The 27,345-nt window shown below is 44.2% G+C and overlaps 1 protein-coding gene across 1 annotated transcript in view; it reads right to left on the bottom strand.

Annotated features, from left to right (window-relative positions):
• Nucleotides 1-10,124: 10,124 nt before the first annotated feature.
• MYH16 (myosin heavy chain 16) overlaps nt 10,125-27,345 on the bottom strand; it is an 83,380-nt gene continuing 66,159 nt past the window's right edge. The window contains exons 33-45 of the mRNA XM_024571468.4: nt 25,925-26,052; nt 25,386-25,582; nt 24,579-24,711; nt 23,580-23,796; nt 22,657-22,793; nt 22,454-22,557; nt 19,748-19,940; nt 18,567-18,770; nt 17,384-17,509; nt 16,199-16,369; nt 15,183-15,383; nt 13,935-14,162; nt 10,125-10,587 (exon numbers count right to left, since the gene is read on the bottom strand). Coding sequence (XP_024427236.2) covers nt 13,962-14,162; nt 15,183-15,383; nt 16,199-16,369; nt 17,384-17,509; nt 18,567-18,770; nt 19,748-19,940; nt 22,454-22,557; nt 22,657-22,793; nt 23,580-23,796; nt 24,579-24,711; nt 25,386-25,582; nt 25,925-26,052 — 2,012 coding nt within the window. The 3' untranslated portion in view covers nt 10,125-10,587; nt 13,935-13,961. The remainder of the gene's footprint in view (nt 10,588-13,934; nt 14,163-15,182; nt 15,384-16,198; nt 16,370-17,383; nt 17,510-18,566; nt 18,771-19,747; nt 19,941-22,453; nt 22,558-22,656; nt 22,794-23,579; nt 23,797-24,578; nt 24,712-25,385; nt 25,583-25,924; nt 26,053-27,345) is intronic.

The following is a 27,345-nucleotide window of genomic DNA, read 5'->3' as shown; positions in this document are numbered from 1 at the left end:
GAACTGTGTTCAAATTCTGACTCTGCAGCTTACTAACTTTGGGCAAGTAAGTCAACTTTTTTTTTCCAGTCAACTTCTCTAAGTTTATCTGTCGAATGAGGGTAATAGTTCATACCTCCTAGGGTTTTTCTAAGGATTAAAATAGACAACGTGCAATCCGCTTTGGGCCAAGATGGAGATGTAGGTAGATATAGTGTGCTTCTTTGCACAACCAAAAGAAGGACAACAAATTTAAAAGCAAAAACCAACTAGAACTGACAGAAAATTGAACTGTATGGAAGTCTGACAACCAAGGAGTTAAAGAAGAAACATTATCCAGACCGGTAGGAGATAGGCAGCTGGGGTGGAAAGGACTTGTGGCAAGGCAGCAGCTGGCAGAGCAGGCAGTGGCTGACAGACCAGGTGAGGCAGCAGCTGGTGGAGTGGGCGGTTCCACATTTGCATGCAGATAAACCAGGAGGAACAACTGGAGAGCGAGGCAGACCATACAACCCAGGGTTCCAGCATGGGGAAATAAAGCCTCAAAACCTGTAACTGTAAAAAACCTGTGGCAGTTGAGGTGGTGGGAGAAACTCCCAGCCTCACAGGAGGGTTCGTTGGAGAGACTCACAGGGTCCTACAAGGTACACAAACCCTCCCACCTGGGAATAAGCACCAGAAGGGTCCAATTTGCTTTAGGTAGTGGGGGAAGTGACTGAAAGCCAGCAGAGAGCTGAGCAAGTGGCATTATTCCCTCTCGGACCTCTCTCCCACATATAGCACCACAATGCAGCAATGTGGGTTGCCCCACCCTGGTGATACGTAAGGCTCCACCCCTTGTACATAACAGGCACGTGGAGACAAAAAACAAAACAAAAAAAATGGCCCAAATGAAAAATCAAAGCTCTAGAAAAAATACAACTAAGCAACATAGAGATAGCCAACCTATCAGATGCAGAGTTCAGAACACTGGTAATCAGGTTGCTCACAGAATTGGTTGAGTATGGTCACAAAATAGAGGAAAAAGTGAAGACTATAAAAAGTGAAGTAAAGGAAAATGTACAGGGAACCAACAGTAACAGGAAGGAAATTGGGACTCAAATCAATGGTTTGTACCAGAAGGAAGAAATAAACATTCAACTAACAGAATGAAGAAACAAGTATTCAAAAAAAAAATTAGAGGCTTAGGAACCTCTGGGACAACTTTAAACGTTCCGATATCCGAATCATAGGGGTGCCAGAAGGAGAAGAGGAAGAGGAAGAAACTGACAACTTATTTGAACAAATAATGAAAGAGAACTTCCCCAATCTGGCAAAGGAAATAGACTTCCAGGAAGTCCATGAAGCTCAGAGAGTCCCAAAGAAGTTGGACCCAAGGAAGCACACACCAAAGCACATCATAATTACATTAACCAAGATGAAAGATAAGGAGAGAATCTTAAAAGCAGCAAGAGAAAAGGAGACAGTTACCTACAATGGAGTTCCCATAAGGCTATCAGCTGATTTCTCAAGAGAAACCTTGTGGGCAAGAAGGGGCTGGAAAGAAGTATTTGAAGTCATGAAAGGCAAGGACCTACACCCAAGATTACTCTATCCTGCAAAGCTAACATTTAGAATGGAAGGGCAGATAAAGTGCTTCCCAGATAAGGTAAAGTTAAAGGAATTCATCACCAAGCCGTTTTGATATGAAATGTTAAAGGGACTTATCTAAGAAAAAGAAGATAAAAACTATGAACAGTAAAATGACAACAAACTTACAACTATCAGCAACCGAACCAAAAGAATAAAAAAAAAGAAACTAAGCAAACAACTAGAACAGGAACAGAATCACAGAAGTAGAGATCACATGGAGGGTTAATAGTGGGGAAGGGGAGGGGAGGAATGGGGGAGAAGATACAGGGAGTAAGTAGCATAAGTGGTAGGTAGAAAATAGACAGGGGGAGATTAAGAATAGTATAGGAAATGTAGAAGCCAAAGAATTTATGTGTATGAACCATGGACATGAACTAAGGGGGGGGATGTGGTTGGGAGAGGGTGTGCAGGGCAGAGGGGGATAAAGGGGGGAAAATAGGAGAACTGCAAAAGCATAATCAATAAAATATATTTAAAAATAAAATAGACAATGTAAATAAAGTGCTAGATAGTTCTTGGCATATTAAAAGCACTCTGTAAATTGTAGCAATTATTATTTGAACATATTGTACCAAGTTGATTTTTATAATTTATTACAGGCATATCTCATTACACTTTGCTTTATTGCACTTTCCAGATACTTCATTTTTATCAACAATGAGGCAAGGCTCTCCATCAGCAAAAAGATTACAAGTCTCTAAAGGCTCTTCGATAATGGTATTTTATTGGCAATAAAGTATTTTTTAATTAAGATATACATTGTCTTTTTTAGACATAATGCTATTGCACATTTAATAGATTACAGTATAATGTAAACATCACTTTATTTCAGCATTTGCTTTACTGTAGTGGTCTGGAGCAGAATCTGCAATATTTCCAAAGTAGGCCAGTATTCCCCAGTATTTTTCTCCCAGTCTGTGGCTTCTCTTCATTTTCTTAATGTGTTTCAAAGAGCAGAAGTTCTTAATTTTGAGGAAGTCCATTTATCTGGCATCATGTTCAAGAAATATTTGCCTTACTCAAGGTTATAAAGATTTTCTCCTATTTTTTTCTAGAAGTTTTATAGTTTTTACATTGACTGATTTTAGAGTGGTAAACTAATCTTGCATTGGTGGGAAAAGGCCTACTTGGTCTTGATGTATTATTCTTTTCATACATTATTGTGTTCAGTGGCTAAAATTTTGTTAAGAATTTAACAGTTTAAAATCCAATGTAAAATCTTTGCATATGAAGGATATTGTTTTATAGTTTACTTCTCATAACTTCTTTTCTAGTTTTGGTATCAGTAATTCTGGCCTCATAAAATGTATTCAGAAGTATTCTTTTCTCTTCAGTTTTCTGGAAGAGTTTGTGTAGAGTTGGCATTTCTTAATTTCTAAACATGGAGTTCTAAGTTATATTTTTGTTATTAATTTCTCCCTTAATTACACAATTTCTAGTTTACTTATTTGTTTTTGCTTGCTTGTTCTTTTAGTTACTAAGAAAGGTGTTACTATCCACCAAATGATTATGGATTTGTCTATTTCTACTCTAACTCTGTCATTTTTTCTTTATATATTATGGTGCTATATTATAGGTGCCTCTATATTGTAGAATTATTTTGTCTTTTGTTTGATGAATTGAATGTTCATTATAAAATGTTCCTTCTAATTGTGCTTTTTTCTTGATGTTTACTTCTCTGATATGAATATAGCTACACTAGCTTTCTTTTGGTGTTTGCCTATTATGTCTTTCTCTTTTTATTTTAAACTTCTGTATTAGCTTATGTTCTTAGATGTGTTGTTCATAAAAATGTATAGTTACATTTTATATTTATAGTACACTTATCTTTTAACTGAAATATCCAGATCATTTACATTTAAGTAATTACTGATATGTTTGAGTTCAACTGTATCACCTTATTATATGGTTAATTTTTGTCATGACTATGCTGTTTCTTTTTCTCTCCTTTCTTGCCTTCTTGGACTGATTATTTTTTATGATTTAATTTTCAAGAACTAATTCAGAGGTGTGCTGGAGCTGTCTTATACTCCAGCACACTGGCTCAGAGGAGCCGATTGTGCCCATCTCTTCACAGCTCCGTGTTCAGTAACCTCTTGTTGGTAGCTTGAAATCAGCCATGGTGGGAGCATTTACATGACAGAAAGTAGCAAAGGCTACAGAACAAGGCTTTTGTCCTTTGAGGAAATATTTACCAGCCCAGCAACGATCAGTATTTTCTCTTCACGGATAATACAAAGGCCTTAGAGTACCTTAACTCTATTATTACCCTTCTCCCTAGTTATAGTCTTTTCTTGTCATGCATTTTAATTCTATAGTAAATATAACATATTTGCCATTTTTATGAAGTTTCTGTGGGATTATGTCTATTACCAACATGTTGTTATGACTGGTTCTCATCTTTTTGTCCTCTCATATGCTTGGTGTTATGTCTAACATTTTATTGGAAAGATATTTTTATTTATTTTTAGAGAGAGGGGAAGGGAGGGAGAAAGGGATAGAAATGTTAGTGTGAGAGAGAAACATCAATTGGCTGTCTTCAGTACGCACCTGGACTGGGGACTGAATCCAAACCTGGGCTTGTGCCCTAACTGGGAATTGAACTGGCGATCTTCTGGTTTGTAGGATGATGCTCAACCAACGGAGCCACACTGGCCAGGGTGTGTCTAACATTTTATTTTAAAAATTGTATAGGAATAATTTGAGAACTAAAACGATTGAATCTTTGCCCAGATAAGATTTTCATTTTCATTTTTCCTCGTGTCTGAGGGTATCAGCAATCTGGGATCACCTTAATTTAATTTTAGGATTGAAGATTTTTCTAGACCATTCAGATGATTCAAAGTTGGGCTCTAGTCTTTAGGAAGAATGTTCATCTTCTAATTCATCCTTACAACTAGAGTCCTAACCCCAAGCACAGGCGTGATGGCTAATTTTATTTGTCGACTTGAGTGAGCCATGGGATGCTCAGATATTTGGTCAAACATTATTCTGGATGTTTCTGTGAGGGTAGTTTTGGATGAGATATTGGCATTTTAATTGGTAGACTAAGTAAAGCAGATTACCCTCCATTATGTGGGTGGTCCTTTTCTAATCAGTTGAAGAACTGAATAGAACAAAAGGCGATGTCCCCCAAGTAAGAGAGAATTCCTCCTGCCTGCCTTTGAACTGGAACATTGGCTCCGCTGATATTTTACTTGCCAGCCTACATAATCATGTAAGGCAGTTCCTTACAATCTCTCTTTATAGCTACTTGTATATCTCTCTATCTCTGTCTCTATCTTTGTCCCTATCTCCAACTCTCTAATCTCCTATTGGTTCTGTTTCTCTGGAGAACCCTGATTAACACAACAGGCATTTACCAGGACTTTTATTCTTGGAGAGCCCTGGGCAAGTTTCGTCTCTGTAGTTTAGGCTGTTAAAAGTACTGCTTGGGCTCTCAACAACCTGTTCTGGAATCGGGAAATAGCCTCGGGAGTAAGGTAGCCCTAAAATGCTGGGCTTGCTCTCTGATGTTCTCTTTGCTCTTAAATATTGATGTGGTATTCACTACCTTATTAGCTCTCTCTTATCTTTGAGTAGTTGTTTGTATGTTTTGTCCTCTTTTCTAGTTATCATTAGTGAGAGACTTGTCTTTCATTACCAGAATCACTTGCTAAGTAACAAGAATAATATAAAAGTCACAAGAATAATATAATGAATATCAATATACCTGTTTATGTAGATTCACCAACTATTAACATTGTTTCACTTGCTCTCTCTCATATATGTAAGTAATGACAATAATGGTTGTCATTATTGTTTGTTGAACCATTTGTAAGTCACAGACATGTGCCTCTTTACCCCTAAATATTACCACTATGTGTCACTGAAGAACAAGAATCTCCTCTTCTATAATCATACGACAAGGATCAAATTTAGGATATTTAACATTAATTCAATGTTATTTACTATAATAATAATTAATTATAAAATTTAATTATATAACATAATTATACTTTTAAGGTCATATACAAATTTCCCTGGTTGTTCAAATAATGTCATTTCCAGCAATTTTTTCTTGATCCCAGAGCCAGTCCAAGACCATTTAGTGCACTGAGTTGTGTTTCTTTATTCTGATCTGAAACAGTCCCTCAGGCTATTTTTCTTTGCCTTTCATGACATTGATAATTTTAAAGAGCCCACACCAGTTACTTCATAGACTGATTGTCAGTTGGGGTAGACACCACCATAAATGACTGATTAAAGTTAATGTCGCAAATTACGGCACAAATTGGCATCATGTCCTTTTGGTGTGATGCAGTGGGTTCAAAATGCATAACCGTAGTAGATTCATGACAAACCTCCCTTGCCCTCTCAGTGGTCCATGCTCCATAGCAAGGCATCCAGGTCTCCCATGCGGTTGCTTTCATCTCTTACCCTGTCCTCTGTGTGCAATCTGGCTACCTCACATCACCTTTCCCACCTTGGCTTCCCTACTTTTGTTCAGGTGGCTCTTGGGGAGGCAGGGCCCTTCCAGGGAATGAACCACAATTGGTCCATGCCTTACATGCCAACCCCATTGACACGCACTGCTAGTTGGTTTAGGGATGGGTGTGTGACCCTTTTCTGCCCATCAGGACTCAAGAGGAGGTCTCCTAGGGAGCTTCTGGGGAAAAAATATGCTCCATGATAAAAAAAATTTGGTGAGAAAGTCTTTATATTTTTCCTCCTGTCTTGAACGTGGTTGTGAGAAGATATGATGGTTAGAGCTGTGGAAACTGTCTTGACAGACCCAGGGTAAAGAGGTATGGAAAGGTAGAGAGCTGGGTCCTTCACGTTGTGCTAATCCTGAGACTGTGACTGCAGGGGATGGTGTGTAAAATTATTAAATTTCTCTGTAGCACCACTATTGGCTCATGTGCTGCTAATTGTCACTAAGCATGCTCTTAGCTAGTTCTCCCTCCTCCCGCCTTTCATTCAGCACGCTCTCCTCTACTTTATGCCTGTTACTTAATTTCCTCTGGACCAGCTTCTTTTATCTTCCAAGACTGGTCTGAGTTCCTCTCCTGTAGCATTCTGTACTTACCCCACAGAAGCCTTCCTAATCCCTAACCTAATACTCATAATGCGGCTTTCCCCTTGGTGTACATGTCTGGTTACTATTTTTTGCCTATATTTAAAAGTTGGCTTTTTAGATGTAAAGAAAAGTTTTATGGAATCACTGCTCCAAAGCCACAGGATACATTTTTCATTAGCCTAACTCAGATTCAGAAAGTAGAGGGAAGAATAGTTCCTTACAGTAGCCAGCAGGTTACCCCCCAGTCTTGTGATTCTGTCATAACTGAAGGTTGGCCTTTTCACAACAAATCTCTAGTCCCAATTTCTGGTAGCTTGTGGGTGGAAGGGTTGGGGTCTTTGTGATGATTTTGTGATTTCTGGAAACAATGATATGCTCTATGGGAAAGACCCAGAACCTGCTGGGTTCCCTACAAGGACCCAGGATTGTTTCACATGTGAAAGAAGGGGGAAGGTGATTGGTGTTTTCAAAGGTACCAATTATTTGTTTTAATCAGGTATGGCAAGACACACAGACATAGAAGTGATTATCATGAAGGAAGAACTTTTTGTATTCACACACACATCTCTAGAAGCAGGAGGCACAGCACGCACGACACTCAGTGCCACACGGGAAAGCACTGGGTTCATCAGGAGGCAGGAGTGCGGGGACACCATGGGCACGAACCTTTATCATTGGTTTCCGTGGGAAGGACTGGGCGAGGCAGGGTAGGAAGGTTTAGGATTTGGCTAGTTTGACTAAGTTCAGTGGGTTCTGTGGCATAGGGGCTATCTCAAGTTTTCTGGTACCTTGCTTTGTCTGAGCAGGGAAGGGCAATATTGCCTCCCAGAGTATAAGAGCTAGGTAGAAGAGGTGGTTCAGAGTATGAGCTGTGGATTGGGTTAGTCTGTGTATGAAAGTTGTTTGCTATCTCTAAGAAGTGGCTGTGTCTCCTTACTCAGGGAGGCCCCAGATGCTGGAGCGTGAAGAATATAGAAAATAAAATATAGTTAATATAATTAGTGATACAAAATTTAGCAGCTTTGAAACTTAGCCCAAAACACTTAGCAAAACCATTTAAGTGGTCTTTGCTCCATTTACTCTGTAGAGCTTGGTGCCAGTGCCCTGATTTTAATTATTGTGGATACTAACTAATGTTGTTATTTAGAAAGGCTGTGATTATATCATGTTAGACCCTCAAGCTATTCTGAAATTACATGTCCTTAGGCAAAAGCAGAATATATGACTAGGCGAAGTCCATTTTCTTATAAATATTGGGTCAGAAACTTTACCTCATCTTATGCTACAAAGAATTTGTAGCTCTGCCATTAAGTGAACGGTCTTGGGCAAGTCACTGAGTTGTTTACATCTCCTCTGCCACTCCCCTCCCCCAAATGTGGAGCTGCACTGGAATTCTGTGAGTGTGGGGTACTACAGGGTGGACTAGCCTCCAGGAAACAATGATGAAGTCTTAAAACCTCATGGAATACTACACAGCAGAAAGAAAAAAGGAACTCCTACCCTTTGCAACAGCATGGATGGAACTGGGGAGTATTATGCTAAGTGAAATAAGCCAGGCAGTGAAAGACAAATACCACATGATCTCACCTATAAGTAGAACCTAATCAACAAAACAAACGAATGAGCAAAAAATAACCAGAGACACAGAAATAAAGAACAAGCTGACAGTGACCAGAGGGGCGGGGGCAGTGGGGTAACGGGAAAGAAGTGGAAGGGTCAAGTCAAGGAACTTGTACAAAGGACCCACGGACAAGGACAATGGGGTGGGGATTGTCTTTGGGAGTGGGGCTTGGATGGGGCAGGGGAGAGCAATGGGGGGAAAAATGGGGACAACTGTAACTGAACAACAATAAAAAAGTTCAAAAACTCATGGAATGCCCCTTGCATTTTTCTAGTAAGAGGCCTGATGTTGTCAGCCCAGCCAAGCCTCTCTTTGGAGGTCAAGTGTTGAAGTCCTATGGAATGCTAGAAACTTGGCAAAAGTGCAAGTGTCAGGCACTATAGGCTCTATGCCAAGTTATCTTGTTTAGATTTCACATTCCTACGAGGCAAATGCTATCATTATTCCTTGTTTAATAGTTGAGAAAACAGGAGGTGACATAGGTTAAATTGCCTGAAGTCATACCACTGGGAAAGGTGAAACCCATCTGCCTGACTTTAAAGTATAGGATGAGCCTTAATTACAGAGGGGAATATTAGATTAAAATAAGGACAAAATAGAGGGAGACATAGTCTAATTTGATATTAGGTGGGACTTTTGAACCATGGTTGTTGGTCAGAATTGCAGTGGACTACATTTTTTTCACTGGGAGAGTTCAGGTACAAATTGGATTACCCTTTTTTTTGAGATGTTATGGAGGGGAATCCCCAACTGCGTGAGCATTGGACTGGATACCCTCTGAATGTGCCTTTGAACCCTAAAATTCTAACATAATTCTTAAGATTCTGTGAGTTTCTTACACAGAATTCACACACAGCAATTGGGGACCTTACCACTAGAGGGCAGTGGCTTCACACTTGGTCCATTTTCACAGAAGGAACCAAACATGGTTCTCTGTGGAGCTCCTTAGAGAACAGCAAATTTGGACCCATTGCAAGGGTGATATGGGTCCATGTGAATATGGAAAGGGACCCACCAATAAAGTATTACTATCCCTTCTTCTATCAGCCCAAACAGTGATTTCTGTCTGCCAATGGACTGGAGAGAGGTCAAAGCAGTAATTGTCAAAGGGGAGACACCATTTCCAGAAAGCTGAGGAAAGGTGCATTCTGAGGGCTGAGAACTGGCAAGGAGCCCTCCTAGTGTTGCCCCCTCTACACCTGCACTCTGAAGGCTGGGAAACTGAGGAGAGGAACAGGATCGAATAGTGTTAGAAGGTGACAGCAGAGACCCTGCTACACTTGGAATGCTTGAAGGACCCAGGAATATTCAGCCTGGAGAAGAGAAAACCTGGAGGGATCATGAAAACTGTCTAGCATTAAGATTGTTCTGCAGGGTCCTAGGTATCAAAACCAGGGTTAGCACCCTGGCAGATCTCAGCTTGGTTTAAGGAAGAACTGTCTGGCCAATGCCTGGAAGGACTACCTTGGAGGCGACTTGTTCTCCATCATTCATTCACTTCTCTTGTATTTACTGAGTGCCTATCCCATGCCTGGAGATCTCTAGCTGCTCAGGATATAGCAGAGAGTAAAACGCACAAAACTACCTGCCTCCAGGAGCTGACCTGCCTGTGTCTGAACATTCTGGAAGATGCTGAGGTTGATGGGCTGGATGGATCTTAACATCCCTTCAGTGGATTCCATAACTTCCTGAACTTTATTGTCTTCATATCTCTGAGAATACCCTTTCAAAATTTGCAAAGAACTGCACTAAGACTGCATGGTTTCTATAGAAACAAGTCTGTGAATTAGGATATAGGGATACAACAGAAATCTGATATATTGTAAAAATTGCCTTTGGACTTGGAAATTTTAGAAAAATAAAATTTCTTTACTTAAAAGCAATCTCCAGTCAGTCTACTTTTCATATTTATTTTATTTAAGCTGCATTGGGACAAGGCATTAAAATTGTCCACGTGAAGAATTATTTCTAGGGAACAGCCGAGTCACACAGGCTTTACATATTCCGTCCTTGACATGAATATGTACAATCTCAACAGAAACAGACCCACTGTACTGTTTTCCAAGTGCTTACACAGCTGAATGCAGTCTCAGAGAAGCCATGCTAATTTTAATCCCTCTAGTGGCTGGGTATTCACATTCCTGAACCCACTTCCCCCACAGCTATCGTCATTCTTTAGCACTGTCTCTTTCTGGCTTGCACTTTCCTTTGCGTAGTAAACCTTCTCGGGAAGACCTAGTTTTCCATTTTCATACATTTTCCCTCTCAGTGGTCTGCTGTTGAGATCTGTATCACCCTAGAAGACAAAAGAGAGAGAGGGTGAGAAAATCTTTGTGGGCCAGAGCTGAGAGTTCTGACATTTTTGACCCTTCTTGCTAGAAAAATGTCTGGGCTGCTTCTATAGGCTTTCTTTTCTGTAATGGACACCATTGGGTCATAACTGGCTCATTCGGTGTAAGGTTGTGATGGCTTAGGGAAACTTTCTTTGGGCTTGCCGTGCTCAAGCAGGTCTGGACTCTACATAGGCCATTGAAAGGCCAGAATGCAGTCCCCGGGATACAGTGCTCACCATGAACTTGTCTGTGTTGTTTCACGAGGGCCCAAGAGGCTTGTTTTGCTGTTGTGATGTGTCTTCCCAAGAAAGAAAAGTTACTGCTCACTACATCCCACAAATGGATTTTGAAAATTAGCAAGATTTCCTTATGGAGATTATGGAACACTTGCAGGTAACAGAGCCTTTCACAGCCTCGCCCATGCCCATCCCGCTAGCTTCCTCTCCCGCACTGTCCATCACTCGTGCCTCGTCTCCTCTCGTGTTCTCCCTCTTCTCCCGTCATCGTGCACCCTTGTGTGAATTCCACCCCTGCACCTTTGCATCTGTCGGGCCTTTTATATGGAATTCCCTTCTTCTCTTCTCTACCTGGCATGGGATCAGTTTTATTTATTTTTAATTTCCATTAAATGTTTTTCACTTTCATTTATTTTAATACCAGAGACATACATTTATAAAATACACTGATCATATCCTTGGATGTCATGCAGCCTCAACTGCTATACAAATTTCTAAAAACTTCCTCTCAGTTTCTGTACTTCTGTTTTCTTGGAAGGAAAAAAAAAAAACAGGCCCTACCCAGTGAGTGACATTGCTCTGGATTATTATATAGGTCATGTCCACTGTGGAGCTGCTCCACCCAGTCGCCCCAGGTTAAACCAGTCACTTTTTCCCTGTGAGCCCTTCCCATGAGATGCAAACACCACATCACAGAACATTTGCTCACAACCTTATGGTAATTGATGTGTATGTCTACCTCTCTACTGGATTCTGAGCTCCACAAGGAAGGATGGTCTTCCTTATTCATCTCAGTAACCCATAGTGCAGGCCTAGCCCGTATCCAGAGCTTGATGGATATTTGTGGGACTGAATATAATGCCAATTTGGAAAACTAAACTCTGTGGCATCTTGACTCAGTGCCGACCCATGCGCTGGTTTGCTCAGGACATCTCATGGCTACAGATGGCATATCTGGCCCTAGGACCAACAAGAGGAAATGGGATAAGAGAGTACAGATGAATCAAGATATAGAGAACAGACCCCAGGAGCCCCAGCTTTATAACCTCTGCATGCTGTTGTCATAGTCGTGTGGAGAGAGAGCAATTGCACCAGTGCCAGCAGACCCCAGTAATAAACAATCACCAAGCCAAGGCAGGGGATGTGCTTTACAAGCTTTCTAATTCTAGAGGCTAAGACTTAACAGGTGGAAGGAGCTGAAATTCCTCCTATCGGTGCAGGAAGCCTTACATGGAACCTTTGCAAAGGTGAGAAGTTAACAAGAGGAACTGTTTACAGGGGTTTTTTTTTCCTGAAAGGAGACGGTTACACATTAATAGTCGGACTCATCCATAGGCAAGCCTCTGGTTTAACTTAATTTCCTGGCCTAACCATTATTTAAGAGTTAGAGAATTAACAGAAAGATTCTGTGTCCTATTTTTTTGTTTCCTTCCTAAGCAAATGGGAAGAGCAGGCTCAGCTTGAATTCAAATGTCAATGGGGTTGCCGCTTTTGGCTAAAACCCAAATTGACCCAGTCCTGCAAGACTGCTATAGGTGAGTGAGGAACCTTACTCTTACTGAGGGCTGATTCCACCGGAAGCTCAAACACAAGGCCTGAAAAAATTCCCAGAATCCATGGAGTTGAACATCGTTGGCACATCAGCACTGAGACTCCAGCCCCCTGCCTCTCCCACCCTAACTCAAGTCCTTGATCTTGAGTTGTCCTGATTAATCCTAAACAGAGGGCAGCTTTTTCAATCTTCACAGCAATTAAGACAACTTCCTTTTCCATAGCACGGGGCTTGGATGACCACGAGCAAGTCATTGAACATCTATGACTTCTTTATTCTTTTCCTCACTTGAAAGAGATACACCTACCTCACAGGGTAAATAAGACTAAAAAATACATACCATGTGCCTGGCTCCTGTAAAAGTAGGTAAACCTCTGTTCCCTGGCTCAATGTTTCTCTAAGGGACAATTTCTGCCGTAGCATTTGGTTCTCAAACTTGATCGTACATCTGAATGACCTGGAGGGCTGGTTAAACCACATACGCTGGGCCTCCCTCTAGAACTTCTAATTCAGTAGGTCTGAGTGAAGCCCAAGAATTTGCATTTTTAACAACTTCCCAGGTGATACTGATGTCGCTACTTGTCCAAAGGACTACATTTTGAGGACCATTGTTCTAGAATAATGTTTTCCTCTCTTCTCACCTTTCCCTTTCTTCTCTTCTGGGAAGAGGAATGATTTATCTTATATTTGGAAGAAGGAACCAGGGAGGCAGGGGTGAAGCCCATCCAGTCTCTCCTTTCAGATCTACCTGCAGGGCTGATGAATTCTGGTTATTCTTCCCCTTGGAATGTGGGCTGCTCTCCTGGGAGCAGGGCTGTGGTTCTTACGTTCTTAAGTTCTGCAGGTACCTTTAATTCTGGGGTGAAGTACAAGAATGTTCATGATGGACACCCATTAAATTCTCAATCTAGAACCATAGCAGAAAAGCTTTTACATATTTGTCTCCTGCATTCTTTTAAATAGCTCTGAATTAAGGAAAATAAGAATGGACTATTTTAAATTGTTCCCTATAGCCCCACCTACACTCAGTGCTCAAGAAGTGGGGCCGCGATTATTATTTCCTTAATGTTAGAAATCTAAATGCAACCAGTATTGACAAAATCCTCAAGAATAATGACATTGTGGGGTATATGAAAGATGAATATACATTGCCTATAAGCTTGCAAATATCCCTGTGACTGTCCAGTGAAAACGAGCTTGTATTTAGCACTTATTCGCCAGGCCTAGTGTCGAGTGGCATCATCAGACATGGAACCTACTTGCAATGAGCTTCCCCTCAGATGGGGATGCAGGATGACTACCAGCACCTGTGGTGCAGGGAGATAGCATCACATCCGAGAGCCTTCAGATTCTAGAGAGGGAGTGCTGCAGATGAAGGGACAGAGAAATTGTTGGGGTTCCTATTGTGTGTGATCAGGGCATGGCAGACTGGAAGCCAGGAAACACAGAAGTCTGAAGGAGAAAAGCAGGAGCAGAAAAGGCGAACTAGGAAAATGGTCGTCGAGAGTGGAATCACACCTACCGGCTGTGGGCTGGAACACGGATAACCTCATTCCTCAGAAAGGGTTTTGGAGGAGCCTGTCTTGGACACCTGGATGATCTCCACAGAGGTCATGCCTTTGCCAGCCACACGGTGTCTGGTGCGCAGCTTGTTCAGAGCAGTCTCCGCCATGCCAGCCCGCTCCTCAGCATCATCCAGCTCATGCACAGTCTTCCTGTAGCGAGCCAAGGTCTGGTTGGCCTGCTCCTCCTGTGACAATGACACAGTGGAAATGGGTGTGAACCTGGCTTGTTGTGGTTAACGGGATCCATCCTGCAGTGTCATCTAAGAGCGTAATTGTTCTATCAGGCTTGTTACAAAACACAGCAGTCCTAGGTTGGGGTCATCCTCCAGCTTACCACGGACAACCACCTTCAACACTGTTAGCTGATCCTTTTTGGCCTTGACACCCATATTTCTAAATCAATTGTGCTCTATTGTGGCTTCTATCATGGGTGGTTTTAAGCATTAGTCATTGGGCCCCACTTTGAAGTTCTGGATTTAACGCTTCTCCTAGCCCTCGCCACACATTTCCTATCCCTTCGTCTTCCCAGTAGAGTTGTAGTTGTTTGGTTGAGACCATATTTACTGTATGCCTGGACTTTATCGAACACTTGGGGAGGGGCATTGGGTGGATGGGTGGCTGATGCATTCAATGTGGTGGCTTTAGAACTGGCAGCAAATGATATAGGAGCCCAATATCTATGTCTTGGGTGATGGTGGTATAGGATAGAGACTTGAACCCACCATTTGCTAACCATTTGACTTTGACTTTAACATTGAATAAGATAACATAAATACCCCATGCTGGGCTATTTAATCACCTGTGAAATGTACTAAAAATATCAGCTTTTCTGCCCTGCATCAAGAGGATCAAATAAGGGTGGGTCCTCCTGTTTAACAGTATGACCAGGAGGGAGAGGTTATCTTGGCAGAGGCGCAGGGGCTGTGGAAGCAGGACAAAGGAAGTTAAGACCTTCCCCAGTTTTAGAGCACACCCTGCAGAGGGCACTTCCCTGAACGCAGGTGTTCTTAGAGGATAAGTTTGGTTTTCACGTGTTCTTATTGCCAGTCCACTTTCAACAGGATAGTGAGGATGCAGTGCCATGGAACTCATGGGAGTTGTCTTTTGGCCAATACTTTATTCCTTCCCTGTGGTTAATTCTAATCAAGCCTAGAGACCTGGGCTGGGAAGGGATGGGGAATTAAGGCCGAGTGGGAACCACCTACCGCCTCTTCAATCTGCCGCTTGTAGACCTTCAGCTTGTTCTGCAGCTTCTCCACCAGCTCCTGCATGCGCTGGTTGGTCTTGTGGTCCTCCTCTGTCTGGAAGACCAGCTCTTTGAGGCGACGCTCATTCTTCCGCAGTGTCTTGACCGTCTCCACATGCCGTTTCTGCTCGCCATCCAGTTCTGTCTCTAGTTCCTTGATCTGAGGAAGGAAGAGAGGAACGTGGCTGAGGGAACATATATTTTTGAACTTCAGAGCTCAATGATGTTGAATAGGAGTGTTGTGGCTACATTGTCTACTTCCTTCTCAGAGGTGAGCAGGTGAGCAGGTGAGCCCTGGATAGGAGGGTAGAGCCCTGATGTAGTTGTCAGGTGATGACTTTCCCTGAGCCTCAAGTTTCCTCTTCTGGGAAATGGAGGAGGCAGGGGTCAGGAAATGTGACCAAAGCTCCTGGCCTCTTTCAGCTCTAACATTCCATGAAGTAAAGACTAAGGTTTGTGCTCTGACTTGTATAGCTCCGTTGGTTGGGTGTCGTTCCACAAAGCAAAAGGTCATAGGTTTGATTCCCGGTCATGGCAGATGCCTGGGTTGCAGGTTCAGCCCCTAGTTGGGGTGAGTACAAGAGGCAACTGATCGATGTTTCTCTCTCTCTCTCTCTCTTTCTCCCTCCTCTCCCCTCTGTCTAAAAATAAATATATAAATAAAATCTTAAAAAAAATAAAACTTGTTTTAAGTAAGTAATAAGAGAGGAATAATGTTGGAAACCAAGACTGGGAACAAAGAAAGAGGAAGAATATTGGAAACTGCTCTGCTTGGGGCCTCAGGACATTCTGAGGGTAAAATGACATAAACAAATGAGGGCTGGAATCTCAATTTCTTTTTCTTTCCTAGCTCTGGAATAACCCAATTCCTCATCAAATGCTGAGCATGATTTTGTGGGAAAAGACCTCCTCCCTCCTCCAGGCTGGCCACATCTCTCTTCTCTCTCTCCTGACTCCGCTCTGTGTTGCCCTCACCTTGGTTTCCAGCTTCATGATTGTGCGCTTCCCTCCTTTTAGAGCCAGCTGCTCAGCCTCCTCCATCTTGGCCTGCAAGTCTTTGATGGTGATCTCATAGTTCTTCTTGATCTTCTCCAGGTGCATGCAGTGGTCCTGCTCTTGCCGGAGCTCTTCTGCCATGCGGGCGGCCTGTGGGAGATGAGAAGAGCATGAGCTGGAGCTGGGTCTCCATCCAGGCTCCTAGTACCTTTGAGCGACAAGGAACCTTGTCTCCCAGTCTCTGGGAAACCAAGTGGCTGACTTGTAGAACCTCGCTGACACACTGCTGGGGTTTGGTGAAGGGTGCTCCACGCTCCCATATCCTTCCAAGTACAAGGGGCGGAGGCAGGCTTCTGCACTCACAACTAGGCCTTCCAGTCCTGTAGACTCCACCAGCCTTGTGCTCTCCAGCCAGACTCTTTGCTGTCTCCTCCGAGAGAGACACAGCACGGAGGGTGGGCAAAGCACACATCTGGATTAGGAAGATGAAGGTCTGTACCCAGCCCCTGTGTGACCTTTGGCAAGTCATTTTACCCACTCATTCTTACATGCATTCCACAAATATTAATGGAGGACCTACTGTGTGCTCTGTATGTATCTATGCTCTCAGGACATACCACCAAATTAGACCAAATGTTCCCAACCTCCTTACATTTCAATTAGGTGTGAGGAGGCTGCCAAGAAAAGCCTGCACTTTCTCAGCCCTAAAGTGGGATACATAGTACCTACCACTCAAGGTGCGTGTGATCGCCCAAAGTGATGCTGCGGTAAAAACACTTGGCAGCACATCTTGCCAACATCCACTCCAGAGTCCCCGGGGAACCGCAGCCATCTTCCTTTCACTAACCCTCCCTTCAGGGCTCGTTTGTTCCTCCCTGCCAAAAGCCTGCCCAGAGGGGCCCACGTCAACGTCTCCTTTGTTCTGTGTCCCTAGGCCACCCACTCTCATCTCTCACGTGATCATGTGTAGCGTGTAAGCATTCCCCCAGACTTTGGACTCCTGGGAGCAGGGGCCACATTCCCACTGGTAGGGCGCCAGGACTCCATAGTGACTCATGAGCGGGGGCTGGCCTTCCCTGACTATGGTAGCTGGGTGCCCGGCAGGTGGCCTGGCGTGGCATGCCCAGGCCCCTCCCACCAGCAGCAGACAGCGCACACACTTACATCAGTCATGGCTTTCTTGGCCCTCTCATCGGCCGAACGGAACTCGCTGATGAGCTCCTCGTGCTCGTTGGAGATGCGCTGGACATCTGATTCCAGCTTGCGCTTGACCACCAGCAGGCTTTGGTTCTGGAGGGGGAAATGAAGGAGTCACTGTGAGACAGGAGTCCACGCAGCCCTTTTGTTTCCAGGAAAGAAACTGACTGTCTCCCAGACATGCTTGCCAGACCCCCTAACAGGTGATAGCTCTGGGACCCTGCCTGGGGTGAGGATCTCTCCCCTGCATTCTTCTCTGAGTTTTAGAGTAGAACGTGCACTATGACGAGCCCAGGAATAACATTATTTAGGCCTGGGGAGGTGGCAGCTGGAGAACAATCCTGAACTCAGAGGTGGGAAAACCCAGGTTCAAGGTTGGGTACTTCCACCTATGTGGATAAGTTCCTTACCTTTAGGCTTTAGTTTACTTGTCTCTAAATGGGATAATTCCTATATGTCCCATGTGCATTTTTTTCCTTTTGATGAATTCAAATGAGATCATGAGTAAGGATCAAGCCATGCTTGCAAAGGACTGCGCTGTGAGTAGTAAGTTGTCCTGGTGTCACCAGTAGCTGACAGGGCTCCCCATGTCAACAATGGATAAACCACTCGACTCTCTGGGCCATGTTTTTTCATTTGGAAAGGAATGTCAGATTTGGAATATTTTTGATCCCTTTAAGTTCTGAAGTTCTAGCTTCAGCTATACCAGGGGTTACTTTGGAATATTTTTGATCCCTTTAGGTTCTGAAGTTCCAGCTTCAGCTATACCAGGGATTCTTAAAATTGGCTTAATAATCAGAATCTTCTGAGAAGTTTCTAAAAGTTTAGCCTTCTAGGGTCCCACCATAGACCCGCTGGATCAGAATCTCCAGGGAACACTCTGGGAGTCTGTTTTTAAAAGCTCTACACAGCAGTGTATATGTAGTCAACACACTGTGCTGTATACTGAAAAATGGCTAAGATGGTACATTTTATGTTATTATTTACCATAACAAAAACAAACTAAAAAAAGCTCTGCAGGTGAGTTCCAAGGCCTTGATGAATGAGAACACTAGCTGCCTCTGAGTGCTGAGGGGAGCCCATGAGGTTTGGGCACCATTCTCGGCCCAGTGTGAGTTGCAGGGCACTCCCCAGGGAGCCACCGTCTTACCTGGACATTGACCTCGTTGTGTCGCTCTGTGATCTCCACCACCTCCTGCTCCAGCAGCTTGCGAGAGCGCTCGCTGCCCTCCAGGGCTGAGCGCACCTCGTCCAGCTCCGTCTGCAGCAGGCTCAGGCGCCTCTCCTGCAGGTTGTACTGCTCTCGAAGCTCCTCATGCTGCCTGGCGTCCTCGTCCATCTGAACCTGCAAGTCCTGTGGGGGCAAGAGGACATGACCTGAATCCATCTCACAGCCTGGGGATGGCCGGGGTTGAGGGTGCTATGACCTTCACAGAGCTGGCTCAGGAGGGTGCTGGGATGGGGGTGGTGGGGAAGTGGAGACCATAGAGGAAGAGAGTGAGTGAGAGGTGTAGACCTGCCCTCGGGGAGTTCACAGCCTAGTTGAGGTGTAGCCGGGCCACAGTACAGGTGACCAGAGGATTTGTCCAGCAGGTAGTCATCATGAGGTCAAGGCTTTACTGATAACAGAACATCTGGTGTTTACAGCAGGACCTTCTCAATGAGGCCTTTCTCAATGACCTTTGACAATTACACCTTCCCTTGGCTAATCACCATCTTCCTTCCCCCGTTTTGTTATTTCTCCATAGCACTTACAATTTTTTAATTCTACAGTTTTATTTATGTGTTGCTTATTGTTTATCTGCTAAGATATTTTTTGTTTTGTCCATTCTCCTACCCCTAGCACTTAATACAGCACCTGGACAGGGGAGGTCTCCGATAAACACATTTTGAATGCATGGCTCCATCTATGCATTCTTTAAAGACCAGCCTGATGATGAAGAGTGACAAAGGATCTCAACTCTGTTTGTGTTTATTTCTGAAGGTGAGTAAGTGGTGGGTACATGGATATTTATATTTTTTATTTTTCGATGTCTGAAATCATTGATAGTAAATAAAAAATTATTTTAAAAATCAAGACAGGTCCAACTGCCTGTTTTCCCCCTTTTTTTCTCCTATTCCAGTGGTCCAGGATATGGACTTTGGTGGTTGGGGCCTCTCATTTATACAGTTTCCAAGTCTCCTGCTCCCTGGATTGCCAGCCACCCCACATTCTCACTCTCATGCCTCTATCCTAGCTGAAGACATGCATGATGTTAGCGTCCTGTAGCGTCCTGCAGGCTTGGGGGTGGCTTGATTTGTGATTAGTTCTTCCCCCTCCCAGATCACTACCTTGATTTGCTGTTGTAGCCTTTTCAGTGTCTTCACAAGTTCGCTGTTGTTCTTGTTGGCATGGTCCAGCTGGATTTCCATCTCATTTAGGTCAGTCTCCATCTTCTTCTTAAGCCGAAGTGCCTCTGCCCGGCCCTTGGCTTCCGCCTCCAGGCTGGCCTGCAAAGACTCAATAGCCCGCTGGTGGTTCTTCCTGCAAGTCCAAGCAGAGAAGGCATTGGTGTACTGGACCAGTTCAGTCTATGCTATATATACCTCTCTTCAAAACGACAGTCATTAATTGATTGTATTTAATATATATTAATTATATTGTAATCAACATAACAAACATTTCCGTAAAGCCCGTATATAAGCTGTATTAATCTCCTTTTATAGGAGGGGACCAGAGGAGATAACTTATATGTTAAAAAAAACTTGTTTCATTGAAGCAAATAAATGATTAGCATGTTAAGATCCTGTCACCTGCCGCATGCGGACTTCATCTCCACTACACCCATGAACACCCACTATGTTCAGTCACGTTGCCGGATTTGCAGCACCTTGAGGTGTATTCAATTTCCAGATATGCGCAAGGGTTTCATGATATTCTCAAATATGAACAAAATCGGGATTCACTTTGACTTAAGGATAAATACAAGCAAACCCCACAAAACATGTTGAAAAAATTAAAGAAGATCTACATAAATAGAAAGACATTCATGTCTTAATATTGTTAATATGGGATTCAGTGCATCCAGTCACAAAGGACCACATATTGTATTCCAATTATATGAAATGTCCAGAATAGGCAAATCTAAAGAAACAGGAAGAAGATTAGTTGTTGCCTAGGGCTGGGGATAATGGTGGTAGTGGGGAGGAGTGGGTATCACTGCTAAACGATGCAAGATTTCTTTGGGGAGGGGATGAAAATGTTTTAAAGTTGTAGTGATAGTTGTACAACTAAAAACCATTTAATTTTTTCCTTAACGTGGGTAAATTGTATAGTATGTCTTTTTTGAAAAGATTTTATATCTTTGGAAAAAGATATAAAGAATTAGATCTTTTTTTTTTTAAAGATTTTATTTATTTATTTTTAGAGAGGGGAAGGGGAGGAGAAAGAGAAGGAGAGAAACATCCATGTGTAGATGCCTCTTGCGTGCGCCCAGCTGGGGCCCTGGCCCACAACCCAGGCATGTGTCCTAGACTGGGAATCGAACCAGTGACCCTTTGGTTCACAGGCCAATGCTCAATCCACTGAGCCACACCAGCCAGGTGGTATGTGAATTGTATCTTAATAAAGTTGTTGTGCACACACACACCACATAGTGGCATAGCTAGAAACTTAGGGTGAGGTTCAGGTTTAGCCCACTGGCTGTAGCGTCATCGGGCTTCTCCTCACAATGTGCTTTCATACCTATAATTTCACTTAATGTTTATGACATTTCTCACAGATTTTTTTTCTGATTTTTTTTTATTGTGGCAAAGTACACGTATCAAAATTTACTATCTTAACTATTTTTAAGTGTACAGGTCAGCGGTATTAAATGCATTCATACCACCACCGCTACCATCCTCCAGAACTCTTTCATCTTGTAAAACTGAAACTCTATACCCATTAGACAGTAACTCCCTCATTTCCTCCCTGCCCCCCCAGCCCTCGGCGAACACCATTCTACATTCTGCCTCTATGATTCTGACTGCTCTAAGAACTTCATATAACTAGAATCATACAATAGTTGTCCTTTTTATAACTGGCTTATTTCACTCAGCATAATGCCTTCAAGGTTTATCTCTATTGTATGATGTATTACAATCCCCTTCCTTTTTAAGGCTAAATAATATTCAATGGCATGTGTATATCACATTTTGTTTACTGATTTGTCAGCGGACATTTGGCTGGCTTCCCATGTTTTAGCTGTTATGAATAATGCTGCTATGAATGTGGGTGCACAAATGCCTCTTTTAGACCCTGCTTTAAATTCTTTTGGGTATGTATCCAGAAGTGGAATTGCTAGATCATATGGTAATTCTATTTAAAATTTTTGAGAAATGTCTATTCAAGTCCTTTGCCCACTTTTGAGTCTCCATACTGTTCTCCACAGCAGCTGTCCCATTTTACACTCCCACACAGTGCACAAGCGTTCCAGTTTCTCCACATCCTTGTCGACACTTGTTATTTTCTATTTTTTGGATAGTAGCCCTTGTAATGGGTGTGAGGTGGTATCTAGTGTATTTTGCCACATATAACGTGCACTTTTTTTGCTCACATTTTTGAGGGAAACATAAGGATGCACATTATACCTGGGTATAATGATTACATACCATGGGCATAACAATTCCATGTATAATGCACATAAAAATGTGGGTGTGCATTATACATGGCAAAACATGGCATTAGAGTTTTGATTTGTACTTTCCTAATAACTAGTGATTTTGAGCATCTTTCCATGTGCTTATTGGCCATCTGTATATCTTCTTTGGAGAAATGTCTATTCGAGTCCTTTGCCCATTTTTGAAATGGATTATTATCTCATGGGGTTTTGTGATGAATCCCTAAGGTATGACATTTCAAAGTGTTTGCAAACCCAATCGGTATAATTCCTGTTTAACAGATGTAGAAACTGAGGTTCAACTAAATTGTCCTAGGTCACATGACTGGTAGGTGGCAGAGACCAGGTTTTTCCACAGTGCTACCTAAGTCAGCCTCCCATCCTTTCAGCACCATACCTTGTTGCTTCAAATTCTTCTTCTTTCTCATGAATTCTTCGGTCGATGTCAGCTTTAACCTGAGCCAGTTCCAGCTGAATTCGAATCACCTTGCTTTCTTCAACCTGCCAGGAGTGTAAACATCATTCTTTCTGGCTAAGCATGTGTGCAGTCCCTGGCCAAGTATTCAGCCCCCAAAGACGCCCAAACAGCCACGAGGTTACCTCCAGGGAAGACTCCGCTTCCTCCAGGGCCACCTGGAGTTCTTCCTTTTCAATCTCCAATTTTTTCTTCAACTTCTGCAGCTCATGCACACTCCGTCCTCCCTCGCCCAGCTGATCAATCAGCTCCTTTATCTCCTCTGAGAAAAAAATATTCTTGTTAATAAGGCACATGAGGACTACGAGCGTCCCAGGGTTGTGGCATGTGGCACAGACATTTCTGCACTGGGGCCAGAAGCAGGCACTCCTAACTTCACACTACCAAAAGGGAAGCCATACACTTCAAGTCATAGACTCAGGGAGCATCAGGGCTTGAACACTGGAGAACAGTGGATCCGAGCTCCTCTTTTTATAGATGAGAGGCTGAAGCCCAGAGAAGAGAAAGCAAGCATGGAGGAGCTTTAGGGCCAGTGCCCAGGACTCCCAGGGTCTGCCAGTTCTATGTGCTAGGCCTTCCTCTCTTAGAGACACTCTCCCCACAATACCCCAGGTCTCAAATTCCAGCCCCAAACTCTTGTACGTAATAAATATATACGCATATGTATATTATTTACATATGACAGATGTCAAGGCTCCAATAAAATCGATTGAGTCCTTATTTGTGCCAGCTACTCTGCTACATGAAGACTTGACATATTTCATTGTATTTCATCGGCACAACAACCTTACAGGGAAGGCAGTATTATTTCCCCATCTTACAGACGAGGAAACTAAGCCACAGAAAATGTAAGTAACTCACCTGCTTGAAGTTATATTGCTGAATGCTCAAGTGCTTCTACAAAGTGCTTACCAGCCAGTCAACAAATATTTACTGTGAATCTACCGTGTGCCAAGTGCTAACCCAAGATGTGCACTTTTGGGGGCAGGAAGGAGGCCCTGCCTGTGTCTTTGCCCCTGCAGGCCCACCCGCCTGCCCTTAGATTCACCCTGCAGAGTCTTGTTCTCCTTCTTCACTGACTCAAGGTGCTCCAGGGACTCCTCATAGGCGGTCTTGATCTTGAAACTCTCAGTCATGTACATGCGGCACTCTTTCTGTGAACCGTCCAGCTCCACCTGCAGCTCATCGCACTTCTGCTGCCACTCAGCCAGCATCTTGTCAAAGACCCGCTGCTTCTTGTCCAGGGCAGCCGCTGCGGCATTGGCCTAGGGAGAGGTAGGGCTAGTCTCTGAGGGTCTGACTTTTCTGCCCCTTTCCCCTCCTTCTGCCCCCTCCCTTCTTTGCTCTCCTTCCCCAGTAACTCTGATGACCACAGACTTCTTGGGCATTGGGATATAATTCAACATTTCTGGCACAAACACAGACTAGGGAGACAGGAAAGAGCTACATTCCAGTTCTGAAACTTCTGTTACTAGATGTGGCCTCAGGTGGTCTACCTTACCTTCCTAGGCTAGAATTTTTCAGGTATAGAATGAGAAATCTGGGCCACAACATCCCTCCCAGATTTATGACATTCACCCAATTCCCTGCACTGTGTTTCTCTCTCAGCCCTGCACAGCTGGCATGAAGCAATGGCCCTGTCTGGACCCAGACCAGGTTGGTGTGTGCACTGGAGATCTTATTTAATTTGGCTGGCGACCGGCAAATCAGTCTGAATCAGGGATGCAAAGAGGACTACTTAGCCATACAAACTGTGTGGGATGTGGTTTCTGTGAGAGAAAAGGGAACAGGGACAATATGTTACATGACTTACTGAGACTGTTTTATCCTTGTCATGGATCTATTTAAATAGTGGCTTGCTGAGTGTTAAGATCTTAGAATTATGAGTATATGTAAACACACACTCAAGCAGGAGCCTGTGTCTAGTGAGCCTGTACACAAACCCTATGTTTCACCCTCATGGGCCACTGTTTCTTCCTGATCACCCCAGACACGTGCTAAGTCTTATCGGGCAAATAGGCAGCCTTTGAACTTTTGACCCTCTGACCTTTTCCAAGTCAATGGTGAGGTCCTCAACTTCTGCCTGGAGTCTCTGTTTATTTTTCTCAAGGGACGCGGCCCTTGCCTGGGCAGCTTCAGCTGTCTCTTCTGCTTCCTGGAGCCTGGCGGCCAGTTTCCTCCTGTGAATGAGGGCAAGAGGAGCTATCAAGGAAACATAGGAGCCCACAGGCAGGGCGGCCTGGGGTGTGGAGCTAAGATCTGCTGTCATGATGGAAAAGATGTAGACAGAATGTAGAGTGTTTAGAGGAAGCAACCACTGTCCATTCATTAATTCAACAAATACTTCTGTGCCAAGTATTGTTCTAGGCCACAGGTGGCAAACACAAGGCCTGCGGGCCAAATCCGGCCCTCCACCTTGTTTTATCTGGTCCGGCACCTTGTTTCTACCCAGTGACGGCGCCGAGCTCCTTGCCCCTAGTTAAGGAGTAGTTACATTTACACGGTCATGAAATTACATTTGGCCCTTTGAAGGCGACCGTGAGGATGATGTGGCCCCTGGTGAAAAGGAGTTTGACACCCCTGTTCTAGGCATTAGGGAAGCAGCAGTGAGTAAAAGACTCTACGATCTCTGTCCTTATGTTAGTTCTGTTCTAGACCAGGACAGGCAATACACGGCATATGGACATAGCACTATGGAGAAAATAAAGCAGGGAAGCAGACACGTGAGCAAAGACCTGAGGGAGGGAGGACAATGGTCCTGTGTACTGGCCTCAGCTGTGGCTGATGGAGGGATCCCCCAGCACCCACCCACCCGCTTGGCCTTCCCCCCTGTCCTGGCACAGGGTGAGCTCACTTGGTCTCCTCCAGCTCCTCGGTCCTTTGGATGGCATCAGTCTCATACTTGGTCCTCCAGGTGGTCACCTCAGTGTTGAGTTTGGACACCAGGCGCTGCAGCTCCGACTTGCCTCCCTGCTCCTCCTCCAGCTGTTCCTTCAGCAGGTCCAGGTCGTGCTTGGTGTTGGCGAGACTCACCACAGCTGTGCTGCGAGACTGTGGGGACCACATGAGCCTGTCAGAGGCCCATTGGTCTCTCCACGCCCCCCAGGGCCAGTACTCAGATGTTTGTAATGTTGGCTCAACAGTGCAGCAAGTGAAGGGGGAAAAGACACATGTTCTACAACCCTAGTCATCAGGGTTTATCTTCCTTGTCTTTTTCCAATTACCATCCACAAGATATATAATTTCATTTGTCATACACATAGCATACTTCTGTTTTGTAGTTAACTCTTTTACTTGAGAGTGGATCAAATATTTTTTATGTTCCTTTTACATCTTCATAATCTATAACCTTCTTCAAGGAGGCAGCTCTGCCACCCCCACCCCTAAACAAACCTTGGACTCTTCATCCAGCTGCCTCTTATAATCGTCCACCTGCGATGTCAGCGATGTCTTCATCCGCAGGATTTGATTGAGTCGGCCCTGCGATTCTTCATATTCCCGGCTCAGCTCACTGTTTTCAGCTGGGTGAGAAGAAAATGGGAGAAATATTGGATGGAGATCTGGCTCCCCAGCCCAGATACTAGGATCCCCAAGGGCAGTGCCCCCAAAGTGCCCAGGAAGTATGGCAGTGTGGCCGACTGAGCTGGAATGGGGAGCACAGTGACCACCATACCAGCCACCCCAATTAAATCATCCCAGGAATGGAGCAAGTTCCCCATAGTTTCCAGCATCCAAGTGACTTGCATGGGGTAAAAGGTTTCTTTTAATGAAGACCTGACCCCTGGCCGGAGATACAGCAAAGGAGTTTGGAGAACAGTTGGGTAGAGTGTTTACTTTCTAAACTGTATTTGTCACAGTCCCAGAACCGGCCACACTCCTGTCATTTGTGGGCTGATCACTGGGGCCAGAGGCCAGGAAGAGGTGCATGAGTCAGAGAGGAAGATCAGGGCTTCTGGTTCTGCTCTGCAAGTCATTAGTTTTGTCACTTCATCTCACTGAGCTTCACTTTTCTCATCTGTCCAATGGGGATATTGATTTTCACATGTACTCAGGATGTGGGAAATGAGGCTGAAGGATGCCCACACGTTCTCTGCTGTCACAGTGGAGCCCGTCTAACGGGCTCACCCAAGGAGTGTTAACTTCTCTCAGGGAGTGCACCTTTGTTTGACTTACTGTTTATGCTGGCTAGAGCTAGCCTCTGCAAAGTTAAGTATAGTGGTAAGTTCCAAATTATTTAAGTCCCAGAGATGTAAAAGATTTCTTCTGAGAGAACCAAGATGGCGGCGTAGGTAGACACACTGCGCCTCCTCGCACAACCAGAACTGACAGAGAATCGAACAGCAAGGGGGACTGACACCAAGGAAACAGAAAATAATCATTCATCCAGACTGGTAGGAGGGGCAGAGACGGGCACCGGGGTGGAGAGGACTCGCGTGGCTGTGGCGGGACTGAGACTGGCGGAGTGTGGGACAAATGGCGCAGGCAGTCCGAGCACTAGCAGACCCTGTGGTCCCACATATGCACAGATAAACCCAGAGGGCCGGACTCAGAGTGGCGGAGAGTGGGGCAGGCAGAGTGGCGGGTAGCACCTTGCGGCACCACATTCGCCCACAGATAAACCGGACGAACGGCGGGCAGCGAAGCAGACCGCTGCGCAACCCAGGGCTCCAGCTCGGGGAAATAAAGCCTCAAACCTCTGACTGAAAACGCCCCTGGGGGTTGGGGCGGCAGCAGGAGAGATTCCCAGCCTCACAGGAGAGGTCGTTGGAGAGACCCACAGGGGCCTAGAGCGTGCACAGGCCCACTTACTCGGG

The sequence above is a fragment of the Desmodus rotundus genome, chromosome 1, assembly GCF_022682495.2.
Source record: "Desmodus rotundus isolate HL8 chromosome 1, HLdesRot8A.1, whole genome shotgun sequence".
NCBI lineage: Eukaryota > Metazoa > Chordata > Mammalia > Chiroptera > Phyllostomidae > Desmodus > Desmodus rotundus.
Note: the sequence above shows the minus strand (reverse complement) of the source record. Positions and strands in the feature narration are given on the sequence as shown.